Source organism: Vicia villosa, linkage group LG5 (genome assembly GCF_029867415.1).
Source record: "Vicia villosa cultivar HV-30 ecotype Madison, WI linkage group LG5, Vvil1.0, whole genome shotgun sequence".
Taxonomy (NCBI): domain Eukaryota; kingdom Viridiplantae; phylum Streptophyta; class Magnoliopsida; order Fabales; family Fabaceae; genus Vicia; species Vicia villosa.
In genome coordinates, this window is record NC_081184.1 from 8,175,751 (window position 1) to 8,186,470 (window position 10,720).

General features: G+C 35.9%; 1 protein-coding gene across 1 annotated transcript; it reads right to left on the reverse strand.

Annotated features, from left to right (window-relative positions):
- Positions 1 to 1,668: 1,668 nt before the first annotated feature.
- Positions 1,669 to 6,097, reverse strand: LOC131601263 (protein TIC 56, chloroplastic-like). Its single transcript, XM_058873035.1, has 5 exons — positions 5,327 to 6,097; positions 3,145 to 3,342; positions 2,683 to 2,965; positions 2,115 to 2,277; positions 1,669 to 2,036 (listed from the first exon to the last, which is right to left on the reverse strand). Exons 1-5 carry the CDS (start codon positions 6,027 to 6,029, stop codon positions 1,842 to 1,844), a joined length of 1,542 nt encoding a protein of 513 aa, XP_058729018.1. The 5' UTR covers positions 6,030 to 6,097; the 3' UTR covers positions 1,669 to 1,841.
- Positions 6,098 to 10,720: the final 4,623 nt, after the last annotated feature.

A 10,720-nucleotide genomic window follows, 5' to 3' on the forward strand; every position in this document is an offset into this window, starting at 1 on the left:
ATAAAAGTAATGAAAATCTCAACTTAGAAATTAAATTTTGAGTTTCTTTTTTTTTTCAAGAACTTTTTAAAACATTATGAACATGTCTACAAAATGATCATTCTAAAATACACATCGGTTTGACAGTAGGGACGGAAACTAGGTGCATAATAATTTTATAAGGACCATTTATTAAAGGAAAATTTTATAGAGACTAAAAATGCAGGGTCGCATATTTATAGGGACTTAAAATGTATTTAACCCTATATTTTTTGTTATCGGATTGTATCTTTAGCACACTATTTTTATTTTTTTCGGTTTGTATATATTATTTTCATCGGATTAGTATTTTTTTTTGTTTATTTATCATATTAGTATTTTCAGTTTATCTATTGCTTATTTTATTTGGCGTTTACGTTTAATTAAAATGCGAGACTGTTTTAGATAAAACATAAAAAAAAACACAGTTTCTGCATAATTCGGAAATGAACTTCCGAAACCCCCCAAAATTTGAACAAAGGTGTTTTCGGAAGTTCATTTCCGCAGACACCCCCATGAGGTGTTTTCGGAGATGCACTTCCGAATTAAGGAAATTTTTTTAAAAAAAAGCGCTTCGGAAGTTCATTTCCGAAGCAGGGGTATTTTGGGATTTTCGCTGGGGGTGACCCCCATAGGGAGGTGGCCAAATAAATTTTTTTTTTTCTTTCTTTTCTTTCTTTACTGCATTCACATGAAACAAACATGATGTAAACAGAGCACTGTCAACAAGGAGGAAATAATGTGCAACATGTAATCTCATAAGGATAAGTACTAATATACATTAACTCCACGGATCAACTCCACAGCGAGACCAGCTGGAACTGCAATGGAGCTATAAACCAGAATCCGACACACACCAGGGCCTGTTAAGAAAGCTATGCCCGGTGGTTTTCACGATGGTAGATAGGCTGTGTCACAGTGGTGGCTCTCGGGGCGGTAAATAAGTTATGATGCGGCGATGAATTTCGTGGCGGTGAAAAAACTATGTTGCAGCGGTGGTTCTCGCAATGTTAAATATATTGTCAATGATTTTTGATGTTCTCAATGATTATTTTTAGGGGTTTCACCGGTGAGAGACTTAATTAAGCTCTCACCCTAGACTTAACCTATAAATAGATATGGAGGGAGTAAGATTCAAGTCTTATATAACATTCAAGATTTTTGCATAAGTAAACTGCCTCTTCACTAACCATTCTTATGTAACATACAAACTCTGCATAACTGCCTGCACACGAATTTTGTTCCATATAACATATAATATAAGATTTATAAAATGTGAATTACTAGCCACGTCATAATTCTCACATTTTCTTCACTAACTTCATCACTACCTCACACACCTTAAAAGATATTGAAAATATCTTATTTTAATTTTTTTTTAATTCTTACCAATTTAAAATACTAAAAAAACACAAATAAAATCATTGTATAACTTATAGTTGGAGAGATGATGGACTTAAACTAGGAGGATCTATTTGAGATGAAATTTAACTAGGAGGAATATGTAAAAAAAAATGTTAACGATAAAATATTTCTAAAAAAAAAACTATAATAAAATTATTATATGCTTATACATCACAATTTTATTTTAATTTTTAAAATTTAAATATATATTAAAATTATCCTCCAAAAGCCAAAACCACAAATAACTGGTGGAATACATTTCATTCATCGTTTTAGCCGATAAATGGGCAAATACATTGTTTTTAGAAATTATATTACATTGATGAGTTCAAAGTGAATAAATTTCAAAAACTGAACTATTCAAGCCCAATGAAGTTTTGTCATACGATCTCTCATAAAAAAATGGTACTATGGGAATTCTACTTTTTACGCCTTTCCTCCCTAACCAACTGCTTTTTAAGGCGGTGCTCTTCCTTCATCTTCTTCTTCATCTCCACAATTCTTGTTTTAAAATCCTGCAGGACTTTTTTGCTAATTTTGTCATAGCCAGGATATCTTGCCATGAATGTTTCATGCGCTAGACGAGAAACGCTATCAGCCCCTTCATAAAACCTCTGCAAATAATCAAAGCAGATCAAATTTTATACAGCAACAACCAAGTCTTATCCCACTAAATGGCAAAACATGCTTACCATCACGTCTTTATTCCAGCGTCTGATGTATGGCGGACCTGTGTTGTATGAACCAAGCGGTTCACGGTACCATTCACCGTTGAATGTTATGCGATCCATTGCTTGTTCTATGCTCAGAACTTCCCATGGCCTCAATCCTGGAATCAGTTTTGCCAACTGTTGTCTATCTCACAGCAATTCCCAAACCCAAAGAAAATAGTTAAACAATAATAGAGAACATAGCAATCACAATTTATGAGTGTTGTAAATCGAGAATTGCAGAAATGTCATTTGTTTAAAATCTGCTGCATAATAGTGTTATAGGCTACAGCCCCGCCATAACAGTTATTTGACAAACTTTCGTACTAAGTAGCGTATAGCAAACAATAACAAGCGCTACTAGCCCAAAGAAACAGGGCATGACTTGGAATTCTAACTCGCAAACAATGACAAACTTTCGTACTAAGCGCTACTAGCAAACAACACTGCATTTTATTAAACTTCCTGCTGAATTTTGGAGAACCTTGTGAAAATGGAAGTAAAAGAACATACATAGTATACTTATATAATACAGTACTGGCGGACATACCTTAGATCTTTGGGAATGTACTTGTTGGGCATGTGATCCTGTTCCAAAGTAGGGGTCATTTCAGAGCCACTAGCCCAAAGAAACAGGGCATGACTTGGAATTCTAACTCCGGGCCACATGCCGTCATTAGCTTCCACCACTGCCAAATCACGCCTCTTGCTTTCTATCGCCTCTTCTTGAAGCTGCTTATAAGACTTCTTTTCAAATCCCTTAAGAGGAACCCACGGTGGTATACCTCTTTGTAATTTATGAAAGAAAGCTGTTGCTGAAGCTCCAAGTCGAACTAAAAAATTGCCAAAAAAAAAATGGTGTCACTTCCTCGACATGCCTAAAAATGGTTGTCAGGCAACCAAAATGCGACGTTTCTAATTTCTATAAATAAAAGACTGTTCATGTGGAGTTAACAGATTATCACAGTAAAATATATTAAATAAAAAGTAAATAAGATAAAACTCAGCATACCTTCCCAAGTAGCGATTGCACGCTCCATTCCATAAATCATATGGATGGGCGCCCATTCATCCATATCCTCACCCCAAATGAAAGTGTTTTTATCAATAACCCCACCACCCCAAGCAGTTTTAAGCGTATGCAATGCCAGTGGCCCTCGTGTCCGACCCAACCGATCCTTATAGAACCATACACCACTCTTCATGATAACTAATCAAATAGAAAATAGAAACAATGTTATACACAATGAAACAAATCAAAAACACTGAGAAGATACATGAACTAATATAATAGTTATATTCATTGAGAGTTTATTATTTTACCAGCGAACCTTCAACAAACAAAGATTATATACAATTACATAACCTGCACATCTATCCTTTCTAAATTAATCTAATAAAATTTTCATTATTTTGCAAAGAGAAAACAAAAGAAGCAGCAGAGATGTTGCTCCACAACCAAGGTGGGGGGCTTTTGAATTAGTAACTATCTATCAATGAAGGATTGCCAACAGAAATAAACCCAAACAGTTCTTACAAACTAATTAACTTAACTCCCATGGCAGAGTAGCTCAAGTGTTTCAGAGTACACAGTCGAACTCTTGAGTTACTTGTTCAATCTTAAGCATCCTGCTAGGTAAGCCCGACACCCTTATTGGCAAGCTATTTAGACTACATTATTTTGTGTTTAAAAGAGCTTGTAATCAAATCTTCCTAAGAAATATAAAAACTTCAAATAAAAGAGAAAAACTAAAATATGCCAGCCCAATTTAAATGACTGGTGAGTTGGTGACAGTAGAAGTAGACCGCAACACTGACACCAACATTAACTGTAACGAAAGAAATTTGAAAGTTCTAATTCTCAAATTGCAACTCAAGAGAAACTTATACCTAATCTCCACATAGAAGAATTAATCTCACAACCATGCACATGGTCACCCAAAGAAAGACAGGAAAAATTTGACTAATTCAACCATGCACACGGCAGCCAAAGAAAGATACCAAAAAAGTCTTGCACATTGAAAAATCTCCCAACTTACCAAGCATGCTTTCCAAAAATAAAAATAAGATAGCATTAGTAATAAACTAGTATATAGGTTAGATCAGGACAAAAGAAAATATACGACATCTGTTCTACATTTTGTGCATATTCAAAGCAGAACTATAAGAACAAAACGTATAAAAACAGGAACAGTTTGATTTCATCCATCCAAATATGTGGCAAAGAAGACAGAAAACAGAAAAGAATAAAAGAGGTAGTTCTATTTAATTCTGCCCTTATGCGGCTGTGCCATACAATTGGCATTCAATTAGGAGCAGGCCAGATGTTCTGTTTGTTTTTATTTAGTTCCACCCATTCAATGGAATAAAACATGTACCATTTTTGTTCGGTTCTACTAAGTATTGTCAAATAGAGTAGAAGAATTTGAACAATTTGCCTCTATATTTGAACCAAAATCTCGTGTTCCAATTGTTTCAATCTGTCTGCAAAGCTAAGAAGTAAAAAGCTGATACATAGAGCTACTATTTAGCACAAAAGATATTTGTAAACAAAGTGACATCACTCCCAGTATTAGGGATTAAACTGTTTGAATCATATAACAGCCACTTTTGGGTAACCTATTGAGTAAAGTAAGTAATCTTAGCAATTGATTTTATTCATTAATACTATGTGCTTATGAATAACAAATCATGAGTGTGCTGGAATGAAAATCATGCATTTGTTGAATATCGTGCTTATGAATAACAAATCACAACAAATCATGCATTTGTTGAAAATGAAAATCATTTATTTTCTCACTTCAGAGGAGACAATTTCTTGGAAATTTGAATTCCATCCACACGCACCATCAAATAATCTCCATTTTAAACTATCGAATCAACATTGGATGGCTCACAATTCAACTTTGTATTGTAGACTCTGTTAATCGATCCAACAGTCAAAATCTTATGACTCAATGTTTTAGTAACCGAACGAAACAGTTTAACCAGTTGAATCATAAACCAACACTATCTCTTATTCGATTATCCGAGCGGTTAGACCATAACCCAAGGGTTTCACTCGTTTGAACTTTTGGTTCCATTTTTATAAAATTAATACGAACGTGTCAAATGCGCGATTCTTAGTTACACAAAATCTACCACTACAAGCCAAATGCAAATTCAAATTGAACTCAGTTTCAAAAAAAACTTACAATCATAGTATCGTCTCTCGAGCGTCTTATATCCAATAGCTTGAGCAGCATCAATAGGTCTCCCAGAAGGATAAGGCCGTTGCCAAAACCCCCAAATCCCAAGATAAAACTGTCTAGCAAAATCCCAAAACTTCTCTTTGGCATCCAAACTCGTCTGCGATTTCCTCGGCATCGGCCTTCCATCAAGTCCAATAACATTCGGCACCTTCTTCCAAACATCTCTATCTTCCCTCTTATACGGTTCCGCATTCTTCTTCATCTCAATCTCATGCATCTCATCAGCAACAAACTCAGCTCTCCTCAGAAACTTCATAACCGGATTGTTCCTCATTGCTTCCATAAACTCTTCATTCTCGTTCATTTCTTGCTCCGTCGCGTTAGGGTTTGGTTCGAACGCGTGGTTATCGTTGAGGATTTTTTCGACTTGCGGTGTGTGTCTGTAGTCGGGGAGATTCTCGCATTCCCAGAAGAATTGTTGGACCATTTTGGTGAATGGACCGGGTTGGTCTTCGTCATCGGTGACGGCGGTGGTTGCGGCGGTGGTGGTGGTGGTGGTGGTGGTGGAGAGAGAGGTTGATGCGAAATTGGAGGGAGATTGGGAGAGATTGAAGAGAGTGGTGAGAGGAGGGAGAGGGAGTGGGTTTGGTGGTTTTGAGAATGGGAACCAGTTTCCACTGAATGGGTTGAAATTTATGGAAGACATTGAAAAATGAAGAAATTGAAGAAGAAGGAGAAGAATGAAAAGGGTTTAGTTGAGGTGTAAGGATAATAGATTGAAAGAGAGTGATAATATTTGAAAAAGAGTAAAAAAACAGTTGAAAAAGTAAAAGAAGTGAAAACTGTTGTTATTGATTATTGGGACTTCATTTAAAATATCTTTCTAAACAAAATTTGAAAATATCATACCCCACCAATCTTGAGATCTCTCACACATATGAGTTGTCAAAATTGTCCCTCTACTTTCGTAGATGTATTTTTAGAAGTAAAAAGTGTTGAAAAGAATGATGGCCTCATACTAGAGAAAGTTGAGGAGATAACAGATCAAATACCCGAAAAAAAGGTGGAATATCATTCAAGTAATACAAGTGATCTCCCCCTTGATGGAAATCCTTTAAGGATCATCTCATCGATAATATTCAAGGAGACACCACAAAAGGAGTTACGATACGGTCAAAAATAAATAACTTTTGTTATCATTTCGCTTTCGTTTCTCAATTTGAGCCTAAAAACTCCAAAGATGCATTACTCTATTTTCTCTAATGATTCTCATTTACATTTCATAAATTTTGCATTTACATTTCACGAAATGTAATTGAATTTGCAGTTAAAATAATCAACCATCTTTGTTTGGAGTCAAGGAGTGGATTCAGGTTGCACTTGACACATGACTCCAAACAAAGACCTGTTCGAGGAATTATGTGATCAAGAGGGTGGATTAGTATTGCTGGGAAACAACAAAGCTTGTAAGATTGCAGGTGTTAGATTTGTGAGATTCAAGCTCCATGATGAGTCAATAAGGTTATTGGAGACATGTTCCTGATTTGAAGATAAATCTGCTTTCTCTTGGTGAATTCGACAAGGATATGTTTTTCAAGGAGAGAAAAAGATCCTAAGAGTCATGAATGGGTCGAAGGAAGTCTTGAGAGGCGTGAAGAAACAAGGCTTGTATACCCTTGAGGCTGAAGTTGTAAGTGGTTCGACAAATGTTGCATACATGAAACTTTTGTCGAAGACAAAAATCTGGCACATGAGATTGAGTCATGTTAGTGAAAGGGGTCTAGTCGAATTAGGGAAACAAAACCTACTTGGTGGAGACAAACTCGAAAAGATGAAGTTTTGTGAACCCTGTGTACTTGGAAAATCTTGCAGAGTGAAGTTCAACAAAGGTAAACAAATAACACATGGATCCCTTGATTACATCCATGCTGATCTTTGGCGGTCTGCAAGGTGTCCATTATATTCAGGAGCAAAGTATTTTCTATCCATAGTTGATGACTATTTTAGGAAGTTATGGGTATTCATCCAGAAGACTAAGGATGAAACTTTTAAGAATTTCAAAAGTTGGAAGACTCTGGTTGAAAATCAGACTGGCAGAAAGGTCAAGAGGTTGAGAACCGACAATACCATTGAGCTTTGCAATGAGGCGTTCGACCGTTTTTTTGTTCCCTCTGGTATTGCAAGGCACATAACTACTGCAAGTACTTCACAGTAAAATGGTTTGACTGAAAAGTTTAATCGAACTATTTTGGAGAGAGTCAAATGCATGTTGACTAGTGCTGGATTAAATAAGGTGTTTTAGATTGAGGTTATTTCGACAACAACATATCTGATAAACAGATTGTCCTTCGACAGCGTTAGATATGAAGACACCTGAAGAAGTTTGGTCGGGATATCCACTAGATCTCGACAAATTAAGAGTATTTGGCTGTGTAGCCTATGCTCACATTAGGCAAGACAAGGTCGAACCTAGAGCTCTTAAATGCGTGTTCATGGGATACCCTGAAGGAGTCAAAGCTTATAGGCTATGGTGCATAGAGCCAGGTCACAGGAGGTGTATCACCAGTCGAGATGTAGTTTTCAATGAAGATGAGATGGCTTTCAAGAAAACTGATGATGATGATGATGGTCGAAGTGAAAAAGAGCTGGAACAGGTAGAAATTCCTTTTGAGGTGGAGCAAGTTGATGCTGAATTGCATATTCTAGATGAAGTCGAAGAAGCATAAGATTCTGAGGAAACTGGGGAAACTATCGATGACTACCTATTGTCGAGAGATAGGTCGAGAAGAGTCATCAAGCCACCTCAGAGACTTGGGTATGCAGATCTTATAGCTTATGCCTTAATCTCTGCAAGTGAGGTTCTAGATGAAGAACCTATAGACTATAAGGAAATTAGGAGGAGTCGAAATAATACTGAATGGCTGAAGGCCATGAATGATGAGATAAAATCTCTTCATGATAATCGCACTTGGGAGTTGATCAAGAAACTTGTTGGGGCAAGGTTAGTCAGTTGTAAATGGATTTTCAAAGTTAAGGAAGGAATTGAAAGAGTGGCGTCAAAAAGATACAAGGCAAATTTGTTCGTAAGGATTCCACATAAAAAGAAGGCGTCGACTTCAATGATGTGTTTTCTCCAGTGAAGCATAGGTCCATTCGAATGTTGCTTGCCATGGTGGCACAGCTCGACCTTGAACTGGAACAGATGTATGTGAAGACTGTGTTCTTGTATGGTGATCTAAATGAAACGATCCTGATGAGGCAACCTGAAGGGTATGTCAAAAAGGGGGAGGAAGATTATGTGTGCAAGCTAAAAAGATCTTTATATGAGCTGAAACAATATCCTCGACTGTGGAATAGGAGATTCGATAAGTTCATGGCAAGCGTAAGTTTCATTAGAAGTCAGTTCGACCATTGCGTTTACTTCAGATTTCTACCTGGTAATTCATTTGTTATTTTGTTGCTTTTATGTGGATGATATTCTCATAGCAAGCAAAAACGTTGAAGATGTAAAGAGGGTGAAGGCTGAACTCAATAAGAAGTTCGATATGAAGGATATGAGAGATGCATCCACGATTCTTGGAATTAACATTCGAAGAGATAGAAAGTTGTTGAAATTATGCTTATCTCAAGAGGCATACCTACAGAAGATCCTTGAAAAGTTTGGTATGTCGAATTCAAAGCCTGTTGTGACTCCAACAAACCCTTAATTCAAGCTAAATATTGATCAGTATCCTAGTACTGATGTCGAAAGAGCCTATATGAATAGCATCCCATATCCTAATATAGTTGGTTCTTTGATGTATGTTATGGTATGTACTAGACCCGACATAGCATATGCAGTAACTATTGTAAGCATGTATATGGCGAATCCTGGAAAGGCTCACTGGAAAGCTTGAAGTGAATTTTAAGGTACATAAATAGGTCTCTGAATAGAGTCCTAATTTATGGTGGTGCCTTGGGTGAAGATAGTAAAGCAGTAATCGAAGGATATGTCGACTCTGATTATGCAAGTTGTATGGATTCCAGAAAATCTATTTCTGGATATGTTTTCACTATGTTTGGCCCAATAATTATTTGGAAAGCAACAATTCAGAAGGTTGTTGCTCTATCAACCACTAAAGTGAGTATATTGCCCTCACTGAAACTATGAAAGAAGCATTGTGGCTTGAAGGTTTTGCTAAGGAGCTGAAACTTCAAGGTGAGGGTATCATTGTTAAATGTGATAGTCAAAGTGCAATACACCTGTCGAAGAATTCAACCTATCATGAGCGAACTAAGCACATTGATGTGAGGTTGTATTTCGTCAGAGGGGTAATCGAGCATGGAGAACTCCAAGTGCTGAAGGTTTTGACAGATCACAATGTTGCTGATATGATCACCAAGTCATTTATGAGTTGCAAGTTTTTCCACTGTATGTAGTTGATAAAGCTGCATGAAGAAAGCTAATATGTTCCCTTGATGTTGTAGAGTTAGGTCCAAGGTGGAGAATTTTGAGATATTGGATTGAACTCTAGTATGGTCAAAGGGTAGCTTCTTGGTTCGACAGGGTTAAGAATAAAGTCGAAGGTTGTTCACATGCTAGTATCGAAGTGTGCATGTTGTAGTCGAAGATGTACCTAGCATGAAGGTGTCGAAGATGTTAGGGTTATTAGCATGTTATATTAGGTTTTAGTGTTTAAACCCTAATTTGTTAAGTTGTAGAAAAAGTCCATTAGTTAGTATGTTAGGTTTTATTATAAATAGCATACTAGTCTCTCATCATTACACACTGCAAATTCTAATTTAGGGTGAGAGAGGTTATTTGTTATTCTTGTAAACTTGTAATATTGTTTTCCAAGAGAAAGTAAAAAGAATAGCAGTTATAACCAATTTTTGTGTTCTTCTTATTTTACCATCTTTTCCAACCCTTATGAGTTTCTTTCCGTCAAGAAAAAATTGTTTATATTTTGTTTACGGTATCGTTTTTCACAGCAGGAATTTAATTGAAGGGTGTAAAGTTTGAATCACAATGCCAAACATGAAACTTATTTGTTTTTATTGATAGAATATATTACTTGAATGGAAATGTTCGATATCTGACTTATGTAACCCTCTTGATATTTTAGATATAGAATTTATTTATGGACCCTCACCCTTTTCTATAAATTAAAATTTAAATCATATTTTCTTTCACTATTTGTGAACAAACAACCACTTGAAAACCTTTTATAATGTAATTATAAATCAATAATATAACATAATTAAGTTCAACACTTAAAAATCTACTATTTTATTTTTTTGAAATGATTCACTATACTTTACTATCATTGAAGAAGTGAAAAAAAAACATCTTTAAAATTTTATTTTTATATTTATCTTGTTTTGTTTACACCATATTTATATTGTTGATAATAAGCC

Excerpts from the sequence above, each read along its gene's own strand:
- LOC131601263 (XM_058873035.1), bottom strand. The coding sequence starts at position 6,029 with ATGTCTTCCATAAATTTCAACCCATTCAGTGGAAACTGGTTCCCATTC. Across the intron at positions 2,966-3,144 it reads TGCAATCGCTACTTGGGAAG|TTCGACTTGGAGCTTCAGCA; the intron begins GTATGCTGAGTT and ends GCAATTTTTTAG. Across the intron at positions 2,278-2,682 it reads TACATTCCCAAAGATCTAAG|ACAACAGTTGGCAAAACTGA; the intron begins GTATGTCCGCCA and ends GCTGTGAGATAG.